This window comes from Nelumbo nucifera, chromosome 1 (assembly GCF_055504915.1).
Source record: "Nelumbo nucifera cultivar China Antique chromosome 1, China Antique-T2T, whole genome shotgun sequence".
Lineage (NCBI taxonomy): Eukaryota > Viridiplantae > Streptophyta > Magnoliopsida > Proteales > Nelumbonaceae > Nelumbo > Nelumbo nucifera.
The window spans coordinates 208,022,679-208,047,764 of NC_142649.1; the positions used below are offsets into that span (position 1 = coordinate 208,022,679).

At 33.6% G+C, this 25,086-nt stretch overlaps 1 protein-coding gene and 1 pseudogene across 6 annotated transcripts in view; both read left to right on the top strand.

Annotated features, from left to right (window-relative positions):
• Nucleotides 1–4,503: 4,503 nt before the first annotated feature.
• Nucleotides 4,504–4,839, top strand: LOC104610423 (serine/threonine-protein kinase STY13 pseudogene; annotated as a pseudogene).
• An 8,457-nt stretch (nucleotides 4,840–13,296) lies between these two features.
• LOC104610355 (uncharacterized) overlaps nucleotides 13,297–25,086 on the top strand; it is a 30,277-nt gene continuing 18,487 nt past the window's right edge. For all 6 annotated transcript variants that reach the window (XM_010276921.2, XM_010276918.2, XM_010276920.2 and 3 more), the window contains exons 1-2: nucleotides 13,297–13,456; nucleotides 15,031–15,166. In XM_010276921.2, the coding sequence (XP_010275223.1) occupies nucleotides 13,423–13,456; nucleotides 15,031–15,166 (170 nt within the window). In that variant the 5' untranslated portion in view covers nucleotides 13,297–13,422. The remainder of the gene's footprint in view (nucleotides 13,457–15,030; nucleotides 15,167–25,086) is intronic.

Below are 25,086 nucleotides of genomic sequence, written 5' to 3' on the forward strand. Positions count from 1 at the left end.
CATACATACATATATAAATTCAAAGAAAAATATAAGTTTTATATAAAGCATTTTGATACAATTTTATTATTATATATTCACCATATTAAACAAAAATAAGTTGAAAAAAAAGAATTACTTTTATCGATGATGAAAATGGAATACATGATTTAAAATCAACCGAAAAAGCAAAATGGTTTTTTCATCAAAGTGATGGGTTAGTGGTTAAACTATCCATGTCAAATGGATGTTATTATTAAATAATAAAATACATAAAATTATAGAAAATGTAGAAATTTGTTGATAATTTTGGGTACATTCTATAATATTATAAATTCATCATAGAAAAAAGTGTGGTTAATGAGAATTATTTTCATTAATGATAGAAATGGGATAAAAATTAGGATAAAAAGTAAAGAGCATTAATGTCTAACACATTACCCGACAAACCATGTAGTTCAATAATTTAATTAGCTAGGTTATCATACGCAAGTGGTTTGGTAGGGATGCAAACAGTCAGATCATATTCGAATTAGGGTATATTCAAATCTGATTTGACCCAAAGATTCGACTAGATCTCATAAATATTGATTCGAATCTGAATCCGATCAAGATGTCAAATAATCAAATCTGATGCGATCCAATTTATTTAAAAAATAATAATAAATTATTAAAAGAAAAAGAAAAATATAACAATTGAAATAAAAAAACAAAAAATATAAGTATTTTTTCAACTATTTTCATTATATAAAAAGTTTACAAAAATGCAATATAAATAACATATTTCTAAATAAATAATAAATAACATATATATTATATATAAATAATTGATTTGACCACAATATTAAAAACCAATGTTCAAAAAATATATTGGAATTTCATTTCCCCTCGATAAATAAGTAATTTTTATTATCTCATAAATTAAATAATAAAAAATAAAAGTATAGAATATAAATTTCATAAAAAAATTGAACAATCATTAATATTATATATTCTTCATATTAAACAAAAATATGTTTGAAAAAATGAGAATTATTGTTAGTAAAGATAGAAATGGCTAAAATATAAAGAAAAAACGAATTAGAGTATTAATCATAGTCCATTTTTCTGGTTAAATAGATTAATGGTTTAACCAATAAGGTCCTTTTGTTACTGATTATTATTATCATCATCATTTGGTCCTGCCATGTGCAAAAATAAATGTGGAAATAAGAATTACTTTTATTGATGATAAAAATGTAATACATGATTTAAAATCAATCGAAAAAAAAAATGACTTTTCCATCCAAGTGGTGGGTTGGTGGTTCAACTATCCATGTCAAATGGATTAACACATGATGTTATTATTAAATAATAAAATACATAAAATTCTAAAAAATGTAGAAATTTGTAGATAATTTTGGGTACATTCTATAATATTATATATTCATCATATAAAAAAGGTATGATTAATGAGAATTATTTTCATTAATGATAGAAATGGGACAAAAATTAGGATAAAAAATAAAAAGCATTAATGTCTAACACATGACCCCACTAACCATGTTAAATGGTTCAATGATTTAATTAGCTAGGTCATTGTAGTCAAGTGGTTTGGTAGATATGTAAATAAAGCAGATCAGATTTGAATAAGAGTATATTTGAATTTGATTCGATCCGAAGATCTGATCAGATCTCATAAATATAGATCCAAACCTAAATATGATCAATATGTTGGATAACTGAATCCGATACAACCTCATTTAATTAAAAAATAATAAATTATTAAAAAGAAAAGAAAATATAATAATTGAAACAAAGAAAAACAAAAAATATAAGTATTTTTTCAACTATTTTCATCATATAAGAAGTTTACAAAAGTGCAATATAAATAACATATTTATAAATAAATAATGAATAATATATATATTACATATAAATGATATATAATTGATCATTTGACCATAATATTAAAAACCAATATTCAAACAATATATTGGAATTGCATTTCCTCTTGGTACATAAGTAATTTTTATTATCTCATAAATTAAATAATAAAAAAAATAAAGAATATTTTATAAATTTTATAGAAAATTTTGAGCATGCATTAATATTATATCTTCTTCATATTAAACAAAAATATGTTTGAAAAATAAAGAATTATTCTTAGTAAAGATAGAAATGGCTAAAATACAAAGAAAAAAATGAATTAATGTCTTAATCATATTCCATTTTCCTGGTTAAATAGGTTAATGGTTCAATCAATAAAGTCATTTGGTTGTTGACTATTATCATCATCATCATTTGATATTGCCATGTGCAACGCACATACACTTTTACTAGTACTATCTATAAAAGTATGAATGGGGCATAGTGGCTTCTGGAATTTTCATTGAGCAATTTTTACCCTCATATATCTATTTCTATTGAGGGTATATATGCACTTTTATTTTAATAAAACATGCTTCCACACTAAATGACATGACATAAGTCCAACTTCCACTCCTGCCTTCTTTTACCAGTTACAAAACTTTGACATCACAAAAGCCATTTTGAACAGAAGTCATAAGGTTAAACAACTCTTCCTACGTTTGCCTATATCAACTGAACTTACATTCTCTGATTTATTTTGTTCATAAATAGCATCAGTTGCATCGCTTTTAGGTTTTTCTCCTGTTGAGTTTATATTCTATGTCTTTTTCTTTCTTTTCAATAGAATACAAAATGGCATTTGGAGGGTGTCATAGTCATAGTGATGTCCGTTGTTGTTATTTTCAATTACCTATTGATATTGTTTATAAGATCATTCTGCAAGAGAGATCGTTTGGGTCATGAGAAAAGCGTTTTGAGCAAATGAACTATTGAAATCTGCGTTTACTCTATAATTGTTTTCACTAGATTCATTCCAAGAAAATATGTGAAATGAAAATTTGAATTTTGAGAAAAAAAATCATGTTCTTTTCGACCATGACATGTCAACAAACTAATCATAAATTCCTTGCAAGTTCCAGCATACTGGAAAGGCTATAGGGAGGGTATTATCAATTTCTTGTTTTCTTTTCTTTCATCTTTCTTTCTTCTTTTTCTATTTGGGACGCCTGAGAGCATCTAATGTATGATGATCCTAGAGCTTCTTTCATGATTTGTATTTCTCTCTCCATTATTCATTCAAGACTAGTATTTCTCTTGGCTTTTTTATTTCCTTCCTACAACTATTAATTATATCGTTGAAAACCAATATGTTCCCTTCTCTTCTTCCCTCCTTCCCTCTCTATCCATCTCAATTGAATTTGAGTTGAAAACTTAGGAAGCATTTCATTTGTGCAGAGAGCCTAGTAATCAGACCACCGACTCCAAATATCTTCCCTTCTCAGCCTATCATGTAGAGCCATTTACTGCAAAGGTATGGAATTCAAAGCTAAGAAGATTCTTTTTTTAAATTCATTTCTTATGAGCTTCGTTTACTGATAATTTGAAATGAGTAGTTTCTTTTATTTTTCGCAAGGAAGTGCAGCTTTAGTTTCTACAACAAGCAGTGGTACAAAGAGATCATTAGGGCTGGCCATGGAGTTGGCTAATCCTCAAAAGGATTTGGCATCTGGTACTAACCACCCAAAACTGTCAAGGTAGGATCGAGATAAGATTATTAGAAGAAAAAAAATAATTATCTTGAAATTATCAATCTCCAAATATTATTATTTTCTGTTTCAATTCAGTACTTGATCCTTGTTAAAGTTCAATTTTTAGTATAGAACTTGTGTGATGGCATATTACTTATGCCAATTGATATTAAAGGGAAAATATAGTAAAATTACAAGAATTTCCTTCTACTAAAAAGAAAGAAATACAAAAGGAGTATGAACAAATTTAAATATTCATACCTCATCTGCTTTACACTAGATCCTATATTTCTTAATATGACTATAAATTGAGTCTTATTGTGAATGGATTTTTGTACTACTATTTTTAAAAGTTTATCTATCTTATATTTACAATTTTTTTGAAATATCTCCATAATGGTGCCCTATAAGCTTTCATTAGAACTACATCAATTAATTTTCCATTCAGATTTACCCAAATTTTCATTCAATTTGATGTTTGAAGCTTCTGCTTTGCTGATAGAGATAGTGAGAAATTTTTTTATCCTTGCCTTTTCCAAGTCTGAAAGCTCTGGTTTGATTGGTGTGTAGATCCAATCTTTGGTTCTTTGGAATCTTTCCATTCTTGAAAAAATAATAGTTTAAAGTGAACTAAATTGTCTAGGTTTTGGTGAAACCATCTAGTCCAACGGTTGGATTCATATTTTGAAACATTTCCCACATATTGTTGATTAACTTTTAATCATTTCTCTTAGGATCAAGATCCAAAACACAACATTTGTTTTTGTTGTGAAATAGGTGTTTTTTATTTTTTCTTGCAAATGTTGAATGTTTATTTTGCTTTTGTTTTTAAATGAATTATGTTTCCAGATTTTTTGTTAAGCAATAACAAATAATTTCCAATTGGGGCTACTTGAGTGCTTCTATTGTTTGCTATCGCAGGTAGATGATCCAACATAGGCCATACACACAAAAGGTCGATGTGTACGGCTTTGGAATTGTTCTGTGGGAACTCATAATTGGCATGCTTCCCTTCCAAAATATGATAGCAGTGCAGGCAACATTTGCCATTGTGAACAAAGGTGGCAGGCCTATTATCCCTAATGACTGTCTTCCTGCACTAAGGGAGATCAAGACACACTATTGGAATGCCAACCCCAAGGTTTGTCCTTCATTCACTGAGGTTGTTAGGATGCTTGAGAATGCAGAGATGGAGATCATGACTACCATCTGCAAGTCCCGTTTTAGGTGTTGCAAGACACAACCAATGACAGTTGACTAATCCATAATCAATATAATGAAATAACAAAGAAAACAGGAAACAAATGGAAAGATAAAAATCCATGCAAAAGGTGATTTTATGTGAGCCATGTGTATCTACCAGTCTTCTTTTTTCAGATAGGAAACAAAAAAGAATTGTTGCTACAAGGACTACTAGTCTCTGGTTTCTGGTATGTATTGGGCTTACTTTTGGTATCTATTAGTTTCTGATTTTTGGTTTTATTTTATTGGTCTGTTGTTGCTGAAGTAGTAGTAGTAGTAGTATTAGTAATAGTAGTAGTAGTAGTAGTAGTAGTAGAGCTAAGAGGAGATTGATGTGCATCCTCCCTTCAGTTTCTGGACATCTTCCGTATTTTGTTCTTAGTCTCCTATGCCCAGGCTTGGGATAGATGATGAATCCAACAATATCTGCAACAAAGAGTAAAGGTGCAGCACTATGAATAATACAATAAAATTCTGATGGACCATTACTGATGAACAAAAGTATATGGTCTAATTTTCACATTATTGAATCTTTGGTGGCATCACAAATATTTGTTGCTTATTGATAATGATGACTAGACTATGAGTAGTGCTTCATAATCTTCTTTGATGTGTTTATTTGTGTATTTAGTTTATATACAATGATTTACCAAGTAGATTTCTCTATATTGTACTCATACGATATACATTGACTGTAATTTACACACATAATGAATATCGTGCTTCACCAATTGGCAAAATACCTAATACTTCACCGTGCTTCTCTCCATCGGTGCTTCACCAATGCTAGAGAGTCCAAGTTAGACAATGGAGATCAATTTTGACCAAAAAGTTGGTGTAGAAACAGGATTGAAGATCAAAGTTCAATGTATTGAAAATGGCCCTAAGCCTATCTAACCACTAGCATAGGAATATTGCACGTATGCACGTTTCCAAACAAATGAAATTACATCCAATTTGAACTTTTTTATTAAATTATGTTGGCCTGATATTTTATCAATGCATATATGTCAAGAAAGGTTTTAACTGTTAACATTCAAAACAAACGATATTATATTATTATTTGTATTTAGGGAATTGATATATTGGTGACCTTGAAAACGTACCATGTGTTTGATATATTGGGATGGGCTTGCTCAAGTTGCACCCTTAATAGGAATATATACGGGCCAATTAACATTCACAACTTGGAGATGATGCCTTTCTACACCTCAAAGGATGCCAATTGCCAACCAACCACCAAGAGTCATTGATGTTTTTTTCTTAAATATCTTCTGGATGGTTCCTTTATATTTTGAAATTGAATATGCTATCCACACTATCAAGTATCAACCTAAGCAGCACATGCTTAAAGGACTCAATACTCTAATTAATCAAAAATTGATTTTTCTACAACGTGTTGAATTTTTTCTACAATTTCATTTTAATTTTTCATACTTTAATCACTTTCATGACAACCTCTCACGTGCAACGCATGCACCCACTTAATAAATATATAGACAGTTAATAATTAACTACTTAATAAATATCGTTAGTAAATATCAGCAAAATAATGTTTGAACTTTACTAAAATTATCATAAATTTGTAGAAAATGTCCAAAAATATAAAAAAATGTTGATTATAAAATAAAATAGTAAAATTAAACATAATAAAGTCCAATTAAATCATAAATTTTATTAATTAAAATTTTCACTATGAAACCAATATTAAAAATTCACTTGCTTCTTGATGAAATTAATAAAAAATGAGTAAAAATGATAACATAATATTAGTTAGTATTTTTTTATTTTTAATGTTTATTATCAATAAATTGTAATCATATAATAATTGAGATGAAAATAAATAATAAAAAGTAAAAATTATAATAAAATCACAAAAAATACTAAAAATAAAATTAAAACTAAATACCAATAATAAAAGAAATAAGTTTTGTTTCCCTTAACAAACACTAAAGCTAACAATTTTAAATTAAGTAGAATTTCAAAATATGATTAATAAAATGCAAAAATAAAACTAATGGAATAACCTTGAGAATCAATAACCCTTAATTAAATTAAATTAATTAACTAAGATTAATTAATTAGTTATTAGTTAACTTTGTGTATGCCTAACCTATACAAGTTATTTAAATAGCTACTTCTATCTAATTAACTTACTTTTATTAGTTAAAGTAGGAAATTATTAATTAAGTTTCTTAATTACAACAATTAACTTAACAAACTTAATTCACTTAGAAAGTGATTATATACTTAAAAATATTAACTAAAAAATAAAATAATTATATAATTATTTAAGTAATTTTAACTTAATTACTAAATAATTCATGTTTATTAATAAAACAATAAAAAAGAAAGTTTTAGCTTAAAAATTAAATCTTATATTTTGATACCTATTTATATTTCATTTAAAACATAAAATGATACTACAAATTTAAAAGAAAAATAACAAAATTATTAGTCTTAAACTTAATTATTATTAATTTAAAATCCCCTAATATACTACATAAAAATTTAGTAAAAGTTACAACAATTTAATAAATAATAAAATCTAATACAATTAGGAGAGTCACAATGCTCCTTCTTGGGGTGCAACTTGGGTGAGTTGGGTTGGGTTGAGGGTTAACCCAAGCCCAACTCAAGCCCAACCCTAATTTTCAAACCTCGAGCTTAGGCTTGGCCCAACTCAAAGTTGAGCTTGAGTGTACCAACTTAGGCCTAATTTGAGCTTAACCCAACATCTTGGGTATGGCCTATTGAGCTTTGTAGCTCAATTTTTTGGGTATAATAGATTGATAACATGTAGATATGTATATCATAAAATGTTGGGTGGATTCAAATTGGGTCGGGTCGAGTTGGGCAACCCAAGACCTTAATTCAAGCCCAACTTGAGTTTAGGTTTTAGGCTCGAGTTTTTTTTGGCCCAATACCAACTTGAAGTTCTAAAACTCAAGCCCAACCTGTGCAAAAGCTTTGGTTGAGTCGAGTAGGGCTCAGGTTGGGCTCATCCAAGTTGCACCCCTATCTCCTTTTGCTTTAAATTCTTTTGACAAAGCCCGTACATCACATGGGTATATATATATATATATATGTGTGTGTGTGTGTGTGTGTGTATTTATGTATATGTATATATAATCAAAATATTGTTTTTTGTGTTTTCTTTATTTAAACTATTATATTTTCTTTTTTTAATAATTTATTAATTTTTGTAGAAAATTAAATCAGATTGGATCAAATTCAGATTTCCAACATCTTGATCAAATTTGAATTTGAATTAATATTTATGAGATCTGTTTGGATCCTTGGATCAGAATGAACTCAAATATAACTTTGATTTGAATTCCGGCTGATCCATTTGCATTTAATAATTTAGATGCACCGTAAATTAGAAAGGGGTTCTAACAAATTGTAGTGGTTATTTATTGAGGACTGTAATAAGAATCATAAGTGGATTAAATAGATTATGGAATGCATCTTAATCCCCATCTTTCAAAATTATCAAAAATGTTATCGTGAGGCCATTTATGATTTTTTTCCTTAATGCTATGAAAAAGAAAAAAAAGGGCAAATCTTAGATCTGTTGTAAGTTAGACTTGAGAAAGTTTTATAAGAAATAGGATTGGCAATTTATAGGAGTCTACCACAAGAAACTAGATTTCATGTTAAGTGGATTAAATGGATCATTAGTTCAAAGAACTATCTGAAAAGCACCAGAAATTATTTGTTAATCTTTTGGGTATCCTTAGTTCATTAAAAAAAGAGAAAATATTTGGGGCTACCTATCATCCAAAATTTAAAGGATATGAAGGAACTTAATAATATTATTCTTATGAGACAAAATAAGTTGGGATGGAATATTCTTATGGTCCAAAATAATATTTGGACCTTCGGGCCAAGGATATCAAAAATGCTAGTTTCTACAATATTAAGCCAACAAAGGGGGCTCACTCTATTGGAAGCCTGCAACCTCATGCAAAATGATTTAATGATGTTTGGGCAAGGAGAAAATTATGTCCTTTTTGGGCAAGAATGACAATCTTCCTATTTCAAGCAGAGATGGGGATGAAGAAATTTTCATCTTAGTTGGTGAGGATGGGAGAGTACTCCCTGTACCGTGGGGATTCCCACTTACATGTACATGTATGTATCTATATTAATATTTTTAAAAACATGGTTGAATATGTTTGGATATACTTAGATAGCTTTTAATATGTCTAATTTTTTATTATTTTATTAAATTGCATGTTAGTACCTTGTACTTTGTGCCTAGTCTCACTTTGGTACCCAAATTTCAAAATGTGTTAATCCAATACTTGAACTCCCAAAACATCCCAATTTAGTTACTGTCGTTAGCAATCAGTCAGTTATATCTATATCACATGATGACATGTGTGACTTAAAACTTCTAAAAATATCAAAATTACTCTTCAAAATAAGACATTGTTCATCATCTTTTTCCTCAAAAATCAAGGTTGAACTAAAGCAATGCTGAATAACCTAAAGGACATTTGGATTTGGGCATTTGGATGGTTGATAGGGAAAATTAGATGACACCTGAAGGGCATTTGCATCCTTTCACATGTCACTTAATGGTAGTTAACGATTTTGAACTAAATTGTGACGTTTTGGAAGTTCAAGTATTGGATTATTGACACATTTTGAAATTTGGGTACCAAAGTGACACCAGGCCCAAAAGTACATGGTACTAATTTGCAATTTACCCTCTTTTAAATGATATAAAAAACAAAAAACAAAATGACATCATAAAAAATATGGGGAGTGGAAATTCTCATGGGGATGGGAATAGTGGTAACCTTGTCCCCACTAGCAAAGAGGGGGATAGGGATGGAAATAGGGATTTTTGTGATAATAGATATGAGATGGCTCCCAGTCCCCACCCTGCCCCATTGCCATGGATAGATAACTAAACCAAAATGGTCCATTATTGAATTTCCTCGATAACAGTAGTGAAAATAACTATGATCTATGCCTTAGTATGAAAAAGCTACTTATCAAAGAGACTCAATGTTGGGATATTAGTAAATTAAGTGGCATCTTAACTGCAGGCCTTCTTCAAATGATAACCAATTCTTATATTTTGGAGTTGGGTCAAGTTGATAAAATGGGGTTGTGTGGCAGTCCTAATGGAAAATATACCATCAAATCTGCTTATGTGGTTATTGTATTATCAAACTAGAAGTCTCCTTGAAAAGATAAAGTCAAAATCTCTCTGGTTCCATTGATGGGACATAGATACAGTTTGCCTACTCTATTGAGAATCCACTGAATCGATCGATCATGTATTCGTTGATTGTAGATTTGCTAAACAAGTGTGGCACAACTTGTGAGCCATCTTGATTTTATGCCAAAGCTTAATGAATGAATGGATAATTGGTTCAAAATAATTGAATCTTAATGGGTCTTTCTCGTTTGGAGTATTTGGAACTTGGAAGCATAAAAATGATGTTGTTTTTCAACCACAACACCCCAAATCCTAGAGGTCGGATTGGTGGAAGAAATTGCTATTAACCTTCCTTCATATCGTGATAGTCTATAAGTATTGTTTCTCATGATCATTCTCGTATAGTTCAATTCATCAGGTTAAAGCCTACAAGAAGATATCAAGTCAAAATCAACTTTGATGTTTCATTGATTTGTCACACTCTTGGGTGGTTTGACATTAGACCTGCTCACTGGCCGGTGTTCAGGCTCAGGGTGGGCCATTCAAATCCGCTCAAATATGTTTTAATTAGATTGATTCCAAATTCCAATCCAAACGTGGACCATTAACATCTATATTCTTATCTTCTATGAATCAGTTTAATCTGACCCAATCTAATATAAATCCATTATGGATGGACTAGCTCCAAACCAATCCAATAAATACTTTGAACCACTAAGTCTAGACTAGTCGAATTCATTTTGTCTTATTGGTTCGTCCAATCCATCCAAATTGAAGTCAATTTCGACAAGATCCAACCTAAAACCAGTCCACACCCCAAGCTCAAGCCCATAGATCTATTCAACATCACATTGGGAATGTGATATCTTGCAAAGCAACACATACTTACATTTTGCACTCTACTTATTTGCATTTATACCCCCTTCTAAACTCACCTTAGTATTAAAATTGTATCCATTGAAATATGGATTCACACCTATCCAATCCAATAAAATCCAACTTTATTCCAATTAAATGAATAGGATTATATTTTCTTAAAATTTATATTATCGTTGTATTTTTACCAAGGATTCGTTGGTACAAGTTTCATAAAATTTATTTTCAACATATTTTTTTCATCATACTAGCGGGAACCCGTGCGATGCACTGGAAAACGAAATGAAATTTTTGACAAATTATTGTAATTTATTTAGATTCATATTATTTGATAATTTGAAGTAATTATCATCCTAAGTTCTACTAATTTTTGGAATTTAATGGTTATTTTTACAAAGTTATACTAATTTCATTTATTTTATCATATTTATGGAAATTAGTGGTTATTTTTCGCTAAGTTCTACTAATTTCTGGTCTATTATATAATAATTTATGATAATTCTTGGCAAATATAATATTTTATGGAAATTAGTGGTTATTTTTGGCTAAGTTATACTAATTTAAGGTAATTTCTATGATACTAATTTATGAGAATTCTTGGTCAATATATACTTATTTTTTATACTTATTATATGATAGTTTATTGGTGAATTAGTGGAAATTAGTTCTATTATATAATTTCTACTAATTTTTGGTAATTTCTATTATATACTAATTTCTTGGTAAATATATACTATTATATTATATTTTATGATATGATAGTTTATTGGTAAATTATAGTAATTTATCAATTTTATGGGATTTAGTGGCTATTTTTGGACATTTCTACTAATTTATGATAATTTTTGGTAAATTATTTTAATGTGTTTAGGATTATATTAGTAGACTTTAGTCTACTAATTTGTGATCATTTCTTTTGATTTATTTTTAGCATTTTTGTTATAAATATTGGTAATTTATGTCTAATAATGGTAATTTCTTTTAATTTATATTTGATAATTTTTATAATTATTTGGCGATTGTTATTGTTACATTATTTAACAATTTTAGGTATAACAATTATCAAATTTCAAAAAAAAAAAAATTCAACAAGCAATATTTTTAACTTACAATATGTAACAATCTTCAAAGCACAAAATCTATAAATGTAAACCAAAGCAATTCAAGGTTCAAAGTATCAACACATATCAGACCGTATCGGTCGGTATGCCTCTACAGGGATTGTATCGGGTCAGCCACTGGTTCAGAGGGTAGCTGGGCCTTAAACCGGCCCCTCTGAACCAATTTTGAAAAAAATAAGTAAAACATAAAAAAAAGCACCACCACAGGGCGTATCGGCCCGTGTCGATATTTAGAACCTTGAAACAATTCATTAGCTAAATGCAAATAGCATTTTTAATTAACATTATGTAACAATTTTCAAAGCACAAAACCCAAAAATTTAAAACAAAGAAATTCAATAAGCAAAAAGACAAACATTATTTTTGCTGGTTTTTGTTAACATTATCTATTAAATATTTAATTATTAACAGCATTTATCAATAATAGTAAGTAATTATAATATTTTATTAAATAATCAGTAATGATAGTTTTAATAATATTATTTACTTATTTCTAATATAACAATAATTACTAAATTTATGAATAGGATTTATTAATAATATTCATTAAATTAATAATTACCAAAATTAAATTAAATTAATAGTATTTATCAGTAATAGTCATTAATTATAATATTTTATTAAATAATCAATAAAAATACTTTTAATAACATTTTTAATTATTTTTAATATAACAATAATTACTAAATTTATTAACAATATTTATAATTTTAATTTAAAATAAGATTAAAGTAAATATCTATTTATTAACAATATTTATAATAGCAGTAATTATTAAATATAATCACTAATTAAATATTTATTAAATTACTGTAACAATCAATAATTATTAAAACTGGATTAAAATAAATAGATCAGTAATTATTAAATAACAGTATTAATAATCGTTAATGACAGTAATTAAATTACTGCCATTTGGCGAAAGGGGAGACCGCCCCTTTTAGATAATATGAAAGGTCATTTTCAGTGCATAAGAATTTATTAATTTATTAATGATTATCCGATTGCAATGTATCTGTTATAAACAGTGCATAAGAATTGGCTGGATTCGAACCCGGTATAAACAAAACAAATTTGTTTGGATATATCCAATTCGATTCGATCCGCTTTCGGCCCTAATTATCGTAAATCGTAATATATGTAATTACGCTTCTCCCCTCTTCCACCGGAATTTAGATCTGCGCCCCACAATGTCTTACAGTACATTTGCACCGTGCATTGAGAACATCTCCCGTGACATCATCGATTTTGGTGTATCATCCGAAGATGTTCCAATGCACAGCGGGGATGTTCTGTAGGACGTTGTGGGGCGCCTTTTGTGGGGTGAAGATGTGTGAACCCTCCCGATGATGATATTTACGTTTTTTTTGTTAACCTTTTGCAGTTTTATTCTCTCTCTCTTTCTCTCTCTCAGCGGAGCTTGACCATGGCAGCTTATTGTACTGCGGTTTCGATTACTGGTAAAGATCGCTGATTGAAGTATTAACTTGTCATGTCTTTTCTTTTGGTTTGAGTTTCTCATGTCTCCCTTGTTCATTTTGATGTCTATGTTTTTTTATTCAAATTGTGCTTATTGATAAGTCGTTTTTTCCCTTTTTTATTGTCCTTGGTTGTGTTCTTGTTGATGTTGATTACTTGTTACTATCGTTAAAGAATGACTAAAGTTGCTTATGGATATGTTATTTTTCGAATTTATGATTTGTCTGTCTTCGTTTTTCTTTTTCTTTTGATGTGCTCTATGGTTTGTGGTATTTCTTCAAGGTTGTTTAGATCTTGCTCTGTCGTTCGAAAAACAGGTCGGATTTTTCGGACATAGTGATGCCTAGATGTGTAGGTGCTGTAGACTATAATGGTTTTGAATCAATAAGGAGGATATTTTATTGGAAAAAGTAGGGAAAGAGGGGAAATAAAGAAAATGAGGAGGTCCGGACAAACCAACAAACATAACAATATAATGCAAATTTGGATTCTTTGACTTGCAATCACATCTCTCCCAAAAAGCTGGATCTAATAAATAATAACTACACTTCTAGAAAGTAAGGCTTTAATATTTGGCGTTCATTGAAACAATATGTTCAAATGTTTTTAATAGGTCTACTCCTCAAGACTAAGTGATCTATGATATGTCAAACATCAAGGGCTGTAATCCACATGAAGAAGGAGACCTTAGATGGGATAAGAGCTTCAGATATCCATTTGCATGGGAAAGAATCCAAAGTTGGGAACAAGAGGAAATTCTCTTCATAGTTGATTTTTTTCCCTGATAAGGAACAATTAAAGTTCATTCATTTAAGGAAGTGAAAAAATCTCATAATACAACACAGGCCCCCAAGGAATAAGAGGTCAAGTATAAAGCTGAAGCTAAATATAAACGAAGAGAAAGACTAGCAAGTTGCAGATTACAGCCTGGCCCTCGACAACCCCACTCTAACTGATCCTTTAACACTCATGCGTCATCCATATCAAATTGGCACTTCACCGTTAATTCACATAATCTTTTCTAGTTCTCCATGCTGACATTCCACCTAATGAAAGGAAGAAATAAAGGTGGTCCCTAGATATTTATGATAGTTAAAGATTGAATAATATGGTCTTATTGATAAAAAGGTTTCTGCAAAACTTTGTATTCAAATTTGGAGGGAAAGAAATTTGAAGTTCATATTCCTCATTACTTAGAATATTTCTTTCATGTTGCTAGCCATCATCATCCAAGTGTTATCCCAATTATATGGGGTTGACTTTCATATCCATTGTTAAAATTATTCATGTTGCTATATCCAAGCTATGTGCCAGTCCAGTATTGGTTAGCTTATTTTTTATTAGATTTTGGTTCTCCCAGATATTGAAGAAATGGACAGATTATAGAAACTAGTTGGAAGGGACTTTTAGAATGTTCTATGTGATCAATGTACTATTTGTATTGTTTCCTTCAGTTTGGTCCCAATAGTCAATACTACATTTTTATTCTCTTGTGGTATATTCTCTCTTCTTTTTTCCTTTCAATAAACTTTTTCTTTTTATGATAACATTACAGGTGCATCTCATCTTAATTCAAGTAAACTTTGGTCTGCAAAGCTCAATACCCCAAGGCACCAAACAAGGGTGGCATTTCCAAGGAAATCAAATCAGTTGGGACCTAACCGCAAATCATCTGTCCGTGCAGAATACAAGTATAACATTCTTAACTTTGATATATGATATCTGTTCTTCCATTTCTCATAAAGGCTATTAGTATCATTGTAGACCTACCAAATATTTTTGATACTTTGCGGTTGAATCACTGTCACTTGTCAACATTCAGTAATTCTTTTGAGGAGAGTTAAGTGAGTTTACCTCTCCTCTTTGCTTTTTATGTCCTCTGTTTTAAATTTTTAATGAAATTTGCAGTTATTGGTAAAAAAGACAAAAAATTCAGTAATTCTTTGACATTGATGACAGGGAGGAAGGGCTGAATTTCCTTCAGTGTCAATTGCCTGCCTTTTAATGTTGGTGTGATCCTTTTGAGCCCAAGCCGCAATGTATATTATATATTTAATAATATGTATATAATATACATAATATGTTTATATTATAAAATATTATATTATGCATTATGTATAATAAACTATATATATTATATTATATCTATAGATATATTTATTTTTATATTAAATATTTTAATATACACTATAAATATCTGTGCTGACACATGAGCCAACTCACATAGGAGAGAATAACTTGCTCTCTAGAGTTGTCTATCCTTATATAGATGAAGGCAAGGCCTTCAACCTAACTCTTAGGTAATGTGGGACTTGAGAGTGTTGTAACACTCAATTGATAGTGTTGTCTCAGGTCCTACATTGCCTAGGAGGTGGAATTTTATTTCAAGAATTCAAGTGGGGAAAGAGATGGTGGAGTTCTGGAATGAAATTCAAGGGAAGGTGGTGCTGTGGTGGGGTATAAGGACTTATATACTTCAAGAATTTGGAGCTGGATGCCCCTCGGGGAGATGATCCCCAAGAAATTGTGTGATGTTTCAGCAAATTGAATTGATAGGGAGTTTGGAATGGAGGAAATTAAGGAGGCATTAAAAGATATAAATGGGGATAAGGCCTTGAGTCTTAGATGGTTTCAATTTCTCTTTTATAAAGGCATGTTGGAATGTGTTGAAAAAAGAGTTTGATCTAACGTTTAAGGAGTTTTATTGGGAGAAAGCTTTGGAGAAAATGGCTAATGCTAGTTTTATCTCTTTGATCCCAAAGAAGGATGGTGCAGTGGAGTTGAAGGATTACAGGCCAATACAAATTGTTGGCCAAGGTATTGTCAAAAAGACCGAGAAAAGTACTACACGAGGCTATGGGGGAATCGTAGATGACTTTTGTGTAAAGTAGATTCTGGATGGAGTTCTAGTGGCAAGTGAATGTATTGACTCTAGATTGAGAAGTGGTAGAGCTGGATTGGTCTGTAAAATTGACATTGAGAAAGCCTATGACCACATGGAGTGGGGATTCTTAAAAGAGATTCAAAGGTTGATGGGATTTGGAGAGAAGTGGTGAAGTTGGATGTTTGCTTGCATTTCTACAGTCTCATCTTCTATACTCATAGATGGTATATCCTTAGAGTTTTTCCAAGACATTTGAGGCAAGGGGATCCAATCTCTCCTATGCTCTTTGTGTTGGTAAAGGAAGTGCTGGATCTGTTATTGGAGAGAAGTAGACAGTTGGGACTGATTGAAGGTTTTAAGGTGGACAGAGATGGACCATTTTTTTGGATGCTTTGGTTGACCAGGTCTTAAACTTGGGAGCAATTTTGGCAAACTTTGAGTTCTTAACAGGGTTGAAAGTTAACTTCTCAAAGAGTGTATTGATTGGAGTTGTGGAAGTTGAAAGGGAGGTTTTATTGGAGTGTGTTGAGAATTTTGAATGCAGAATTGTGGAACTTCCTTTCACCTACTAGGGGATGCCGATTGGAGGAGCTTAAAATTCAGGTGTATTATGGATGCCAATTTTGGAGAGGGTTGAAAGGAGGTTGGATAGATGGAAAGCAAAATATCTAATATTGGGGGGATAACATTTATCAAAAGTGTCCTTTCAAGCTTACCAACCTATTAGATATCATTTGTTACTAAAGATACTGACAAGTGGCTGAAAGAATTAAGAATGTTCATAGGGATTTTTTATGGGAAGGGGTGTGTAGGGAAGGAGGGGGAATGAAGTTTTACTTGGTAAATTGGGGGAGAGTTTGTAGGCTGAAGGAGAAGGGTGAGAGTTTTTAACAAGGTCGTGGTAGGGAAGTGGTTATGGAGATTTGGTTTAGGGAGGGAGGAAAATTCATTATGGAGAAGAGTGGTGGTGGGTAAGTATGGGATGGTGAAGTCAAGGTTCAAAATTTTGATACAATATACCCCATATCAGGTTTTTCGTATCGTTCAGTGGCTTTCTGAAACCCCAAATAAGGGGTGCTTCGGAATTTGGGCCTTTTCAAGGGGTAGGCAAGCCTTAGACGGACCCCAAAAAAATTAAAAAAGTTACAAAGTATTAACACACCCGATATGCCTATTCGTGCGTATCGGATGTATCGATACTTTAAACCATGGGTGAGGTATGGGTGGGAATCTAGGGAGGTGAGGTCCTTCATATGGGGTGAGTGTGGAAGGGGATCATGAGATTCAACCAGGAATTCAGAAGCTTAACAAGTTTTTCAGTAGGAGATGGGTTGCATACAATGGTTGGGATGCTGGTGTTTCTTGGCGTGCTACGCTGAAATCCCCATGGAAGGCTATTCATACTATATTCTTCCCGTTTTCTTGAACCCGATCAGGTATGATGTTTGTACTGGAGATAGGGTTTTGTTTTGGGAGGATGTTTGGATTGGTGACTGTGCCCTCAAAGGACCTTTTTCCCTCCTTGTATTCCATCTCGTGTTTTAAAAACAAGCCAATTCAAAGTTTGCATCCTCATCCTTTTCTTCTGGTATAAACTGGAATCTAGGTTTTAGAAGAGATTTGAGAGATTCTGAGCTTGACCAGGTTGCTTTGCTCCTTAAAACTATTGATCCTGTTTACTTGGACCCTCCTTCTGTAGATTCCCGTATTTGGAAGCCTTTACCTTTGGGATCCTTTTCTTGTGCTCCCTTGTGCTCCTCTCCATTGTCTCATCCTTTTCATAGCAAGGAAGTTTGGTCCAAACCTGTCCCTCCTAAAGTGGGATTGGGAAGTCTCCCTCGGGAAAATCAACACTTTGGATGTTTTGCAAAAAAGAAGACCTAGTCTTTGTATTTCTCCTAATTGGTGCACCCTATGTAAAGGAAACGAGGAAAGTTGCTACCATATACTAATCACTTTCCCTTTTGTTGTAGGCTTTTGGGAAAAGCTTTTTGCTCCTTTCGGGTGCAGGTGGACAGAACCGGTGCAGATTTGCAATCTTTTTTATCCTACAACTTTCAGGTGGCCAAAGAGAAGAAGAAGAGTTTTGTGGAGGTGTGTTAGAGCTGCTTTGGTGTGGACTGTGTGGGAGGAATGAAATGCTAGAATCTTTAATGACAAGGAGAGGGATCAAACATGTGTGTTAGAAAGTATCTTATGTAGGGCCATAAGTTGGGTAAAATCCTTGGATCTGTTCTCTTCCTACACTTTTGATGACATAAGGAGGAATTGGGAACAACTAGCTAAAAGTTCCGCAGTCAGAAGCAAGCCGGTGGTGGATTGGAAGCCTCCTGTTGCAGGCGTCATTAAACTAAATTTTGATGGCAGTAGTTTGGGCAACCTGGGGCTATCTGGAATAGGGGGAGTCTTTAGAAATGATGAGGGTCAGATTGTAGCTCTATTTTCTGGTCCTATAGGGTAGGGAGATTCAGTAAATGCAGAACTACAAGCTGTGTTACAAGGAGCAAAAATTGCAAAAAGAGTTGGCACTGGAGCATTTAATGATTGAAGGTGATTCCAAATTGGTTATTGGATGGCTAAAAGAACCAGAGATGTTAGCCTGGCCCTACAGGGGGGCTTTGAGAAGATTTAAGTGGCTAACTTCAAATATTTCAGTCACAGTTCAATGGGTAAGAAGATCGGCAAATGGACTGGCAGACTTCCTAGATAAGCCGGTGGTGGATTGGAAGCCTCCTGTTGCAGGCGTCATTAAACTAAATTTTGATGGCAGTAGTTTGGGCAACCTGGGGCTATCTGGAATAGGGGGAGTATTTAGAAATGATGAGGGTCAGATTGTAGCTCTATTTTCTGGTCCTATAGGGTAGGGAGATTCAGTAAATGCAGAACTACAAGCTGTGTTACAAGGAGCAGAAATTGCAAAAAGAGTTGGCACTGGAGCATTTAATGATTGAAGGTGATTCCAAATTGGTTATTGGATGGCTAAAAGAACCAGAGATGTTAGCCTGGCCCTACAGGGGGGCTTTGAGAAGATTTAAGTGGCTAACTTCAAATATTTCAGTCACAGTTCAATGGGAAAGAAGATCGGCAAATGGACTGGCAGACTTCCTAGATAAACAAGGAGTACATAGGAACCATCCCTTTTGGGCTCAATTTTAAGCTTCATGATGTAGTCTGGAGGCTGCACCTCGCTCCTCTTAGTGGGGAATTGTATGATGTATACTTAGTTCTTTAATTAATAAAATTTTCATTATCATTATCTATAAAAAAAAAAGGTGGAGCAAGAATCAGGTTTTGGGAGGATGACTGGTACAGGGTAGGCAAGTCAAGTGATATATGTCCAAGACTGTATGGGTTGTCTAAGCCGGAAGTACCTATAAGTCTGTTATGAAAGGAAGGGTGAACAATTGATTTGGTGCCCAAAGCTCAGAAGGTCTTTTCTAGATAGAGAAGTGAATGAATGCATAACATTATTGGAGAAACTAGAGGGGGTGAAGATTTCAGTTTAGTCAAGGGTTGAACTTTGGTGGAAACTGGAAAGAGTGCTGAAATGGGAAATTCTTGTAAAGTCCTGCTACATTGGCTCTTAGCAGGGATAATTCAGATCCAAATTATATGGATGGTGAATGGGGAAATCCAGTTCCACCTAGGGTTGAAGCCTTTGCTTGGCTTGTGGCCATGGACAACATATTGACTGTGGACCACTTGAAATCTACAGACTTCGATTTGGCTAACGTGTGTTTCCTCTGTAAAGAACAGGAGGAAATTGTTGGTCATCAGCCTTTGTTTGGCTTGTGGCCATGGACAACATATTGACTGTGGACCACTTGAAATCTACAGACTTCAATTTGGCTAACATGTGTTTCCTCTGTAAAGAACAGGAGGAAATTGTTGGTCATCTACGCTTCTCTTGCAAGATTGCCAGGGTTTTGTGGAGGTTGTTCATTGCTATGTTTGGGGTAACAAACTTTCATCCAATATCTTCTCAGATATTTTTTCTACTTGGCCAAAGATAAGAGGAAGCAAAAAGGCAAGAATGATTTGGAGCCACATATCATTTGCAATATGTTGGAATATATGGAAGGAAGAAATAGAAGAATTTTTTAAGACAAATCTTGGAGTTTGGACAAGATAGTGGTAGTTGTTAGCAAATCTATTGCAGATTGGGTTCTAATATCACCAGAATTTAGTGAAGTTGCTAAGGAGGATCTGGGGGAATTAGTTGGGGGATATACTGGGATTTCAACTATGTAACTTGGAAAGTTTATTTTAATTGTGTTCTAGTAGTTTTTCTGTTGTTTTGTTTGTGAGTGATGCCTTTTCACTTGCTAGACTGTATGTTATCTTCTTTTCTTTAATGAAATCTTATTTTACCATAAAAAACTTTTTTTGAAGGATAAAAAGAAAATTTCATTAAAAAGGAAAAAGAATGATTACAAGAAGGTGATAAGATATCACCTGAAAGAGGAACACAACCAAGGCTTGACAAACAGACTTGATCAAAAAACAAAAAAGCTTTGAAATGTTTGGTATAGGGCTTAGTCTTTTTTTTTGATAGATAACAAAGACTTTTATTAATAGATATTAATAAAAAAGATACAAAAGGAGGGGTAAAAACTCTTAACCCTCCCAAAAAAGCAGTTCAGATTACAATGTTGCCCAGAAAAAATTGGTTAATGAAGGATACTTCTAGTCTATGGAAGTTTCTGAATGAAAAAAAAAGAAAGTTAGACATCTCTTAGTCCATTGAAACTTGACTTCCATATTTTGTATGAGATGTCTAACTTTCTTTTTTTTCATTCAGAAACTTCCATAGACTAGAAGTATCCTTCATTAACCAATTTATAGCCAACTTAGAATCACCTTCCACTCTCACTTTTCTGATATTTAACTCTTGAGCTCTTTTTAGCCCTTCCAAAACAGCCAATATTTCAGCTCTAAGAGAGTCCCCCCATCCAATAGAACCAGAATACAATGCGATAATTCGACCTTCATTATCCCTGAAAGCTCCCCCTATACCCGACAGACCTGGATTTCCTTCGCTACTACCATCAAAGTTTAGTTTAGTGAACCCTGAAGCTGGAGGGGACCAAACTGGGTAAGATGCATTCTTTCTTGGAGCTGACCAAGCCACTTCTTTCCACTTCCTGATGATATCTCCTTCTGAATAGTTTTCAAAAATTTGCAAAGTCTTAACCCAATGAATCACCCTTATGGAAATTAGTTCAATGATTACACCCTTATTTCTTTCTTTCCCGTGAAAGGTCCATTGATTCCTTTCCTCCCAGACTGTCCAACATACAGCTTCTCTTACACACCACAAAATTTTCCCTCTCTTCTTCAGCCCCCTAACAGTAGTAGAATGGAATAGGCTTTGTACATTTGGGGGGGGGGGGGGTCCACCTGCAACCAAAAAGATAGAAAAACCAACACCAGATTTCTGAAACAAATGGGCAAGAAACCAATAAGTGATAACAAGTCTCCCCATTCTTCGTACAAAGGATGCACTGGTGTATAGGGCTTAGTCTTCATCCACAAATTCATCCTCCTGGTTTGAAGAATCCTCATTCCAAGCCTTACCTCCTCTCCCCGGCGCTTTTTTGTTTAGCTTCCCTTCCCCCCCCACCCACCACACACACACACACACACAAAAAAAAAAAAAAAAACCACCAAACCAAGCTTCAGCCTAGAGAAGATTTTCTTTACATGCACTGCAGTGGGATTCTTTAAGCCGTGCAATTTCTTGCAAGTCTCTCCATTAATCAATTTCTTCTTTTCAGTCTTGCCCCTTTGACCCATACCAACACCCAATCTTCTAACCTTCACCACCTCCTCAAAACAAAAGAAGTCACCAACATTGCTCTCTGCCTAACCACCAATATCGCATCCTGCAACAGCCTCCCCTATTTCTCCCAGCTTTTCTCGTCCTCGATTTCTGCAGTGATTTCAGACCTCCATCCCCCTCTAACGACCCCCCACGCTCAGCTGAGGCCACCACCTTCATAATGGCCCCTTGAAATAGCCCCTTTAATTTTTTTCTAAAATACCAGGAATGCCCTCATTGTCTACTTCTGTCTCTCCCTACCCTTTCAACTTCTTTCTCTGTTCACCAGAGCAAAATGCTCTTTTACAGTTAGGCTCCTTCCAATCTTGCATCCCCCTCCCTTCTTCGAAATGATTCAGCCATCTTAGTGGGTATGAGTCTTCCATGACAAGTTTTAATTTGTAATTCCCCCCTGTGATGCATAGAGAAACCAGAGTTGGCACTTCTTGGACCTCTATAACTTCCACCAGAATTGTCGCAATGCTCAAAATCTGCCAAGAATTTGTTCTTGTGTCGAATGTCGTAAATTGCGATCCATACTAAACTCATCAGACTTTGACAGTGACCTACCATTTTGTTTTGTTTTGTCTTAAAACTGTATGATCAATAAAGAATAATTAATAAAAGCATTGATTTTTCTTCTTTCTTTTAAATTTTCTACGCCATTTCACATGGAGCCCCAAGTTGCAGGCTGCAAGAAGACCACAAAAATACAAAAAAAAGGAACAACATATCAATCAAAGCAAGGAGATCTTGGTTTGGTTTAAACTAGCCAAACTAAGCATCCTATATAATATATTATTATAGGTCAGTTTTTGCTACTTTTCGGTCAGCTTCGGTTGGCATAATAGCCAACCCGAGATGCTCAGTTCAGTTGCCAAAATATTGTGTAACTGAATCGAACCAAACAGTGAGCAGCCTTAATTCCGATGCATTTGGTGGGGCATTCAAAGTCAAATTTCTAATTGAACACTTAGCATCCCATGTCAAGTCATCGTTGGGTAAGAATGAAAAGACATTAGGTATGAATTTGAGCTCAAATATGGACCTTGCGTTTACTTTGTCGAATGATGGGTCATTTCATTTGTCTGTTATTAAGCCTATGTTCAAGGGCCTGTCAAGTGGATGTAGTGCACTTAATTCACTCAATGATGGACCTGACTTTGTTAGTTCTATGTTGGCTTATCCTAGGCCCATTTCTAGCTAAACCTTGACTTTGGTCCCAGTCTCTAGCATTTGGGACATATTGAAGAGGAAATTGCCCCTTGGAAGGTCCATGCACAAATAATCTTGTGTGAAACTTATGTTTGATAACGGGTTATAGAAAAATTTGCAAATGTGCTGTCAGGCATGAAAGTGAAGGCTAAAATCCTTGTTTGGGGTTAAAGGTCAGAGTAAGCCTAGGAAGAAAGTGAAATGAAAGGGGAAGGGTGTAAAGGTCCTGCTGAGGTTTCATCTGGTTTGGAGTGGCAGATTGTTAGCAAAGAAGTTCAGGTGGTGTTTGATGCGATGTGTCATGTGATAAGTGAGTGGAAAGGAACATGATGATGGCCAATATTGCAGGGCAAGAGAAATTTTCTGTGAGTTGGAGCAAGAGGAGATTTGCCAGGCACCGTCCAAGGATGTGAGAGACTTGCTGACAAGGGACTGGTTTTCTGACTTGGACTTGTATGAGCATGGGGGTCTCCCTAGAAGCCTGAAGCTCAATATTGGTAGACATATGGATAAGATGGTGCTGGTGGGCCCAAGAGGGGTGAAAATGCAAGGGGAAGGGGTAGGGATGGAAGAGATAAGAAGGCTCATTAGGTGGTTGATGGCTTGTGTTGATGTTCTACAGTTTTGTCCTCAAGATTCTGGATCTGGGTTTTTTGTCGTTCCTTTTGTGGGTAGTGATGCATGGTTTTTTCTGGTTTATTGTTCGCTGACGGTTTAGGGGTGTGGGGCACGGTTCTGGTGATCCATTTTGTACAGGATGTGTAGGTTGGGTTTGCTGGGCCCATTTGAGTTTGAGCCAATTTTTCCCATATTGTATCTTCCTTCTTTTTTGTTTTTTAATATTTTTTTACTACCAAGAAATAAAGAAAACCGTGGGGAGGCTACCAGGGGCTAGGCCATTTATTAGGGTGCATGGCACAAACTTGCTATACAGATCATTATTTCGTTTCCAGTTAATAAAATTTATTGTTACTAATAAAAAATACTCTTCCTGTTATGACAAGGCTTTTTGGTCTATAGATGCAAGAACTGAAAAGAACGTAGCAGAAAATAGATTTTTGCACTAAAGAATTCAAAGACGAATTGTTTGGAAAAGAATTTCAAATGAAACTCAAAATCAATTCAAGAATCACTAAATCACCAAGAATTAATCAAGAACCCATCGAAGGTGGTGGTCACGCTGTTGTGGATTGCAAGGTGTCCTGAGTCCATTGCACGCGTAGATTTTTGTGCTTCCCTTTTTCTTTTCTCTGTGCAGAAGTCCAGAGCTGGGTGGTGCACTGCAGACGCTTGTCTTAGCACCTCCCGGGCCTAAGTGCATGTACTTATATTAGCCCCCTGCTTATTGACAAAAGTAATTTTGTCGATAAGCAAAATTCTGCGCTGAGAAAAGATGGGTCCAATCATTTTATGATTTGTTGCGCTTACAAGTTTAGCCCCCCTGCTTATTGACAAAAGTGATTTTGTTGATGAATAAGTTTGATTGGTGTAGGCAGTGCGTTGTGTCCTGTGTGGTTATAAGTTGTCTTGCGTGTGCTAAGTGCTGGTGGTGCGTTGTGTCCTGACGTGTGGCGTGTGCAACAGCATGACAACTATTAACGTCTTCCGGATTAATGGTGTATCTAATCATTACCACCACCATTACAGCATGTAGCACGCATGCCCAATAAATGTTCGTCAGTGAGTGATGG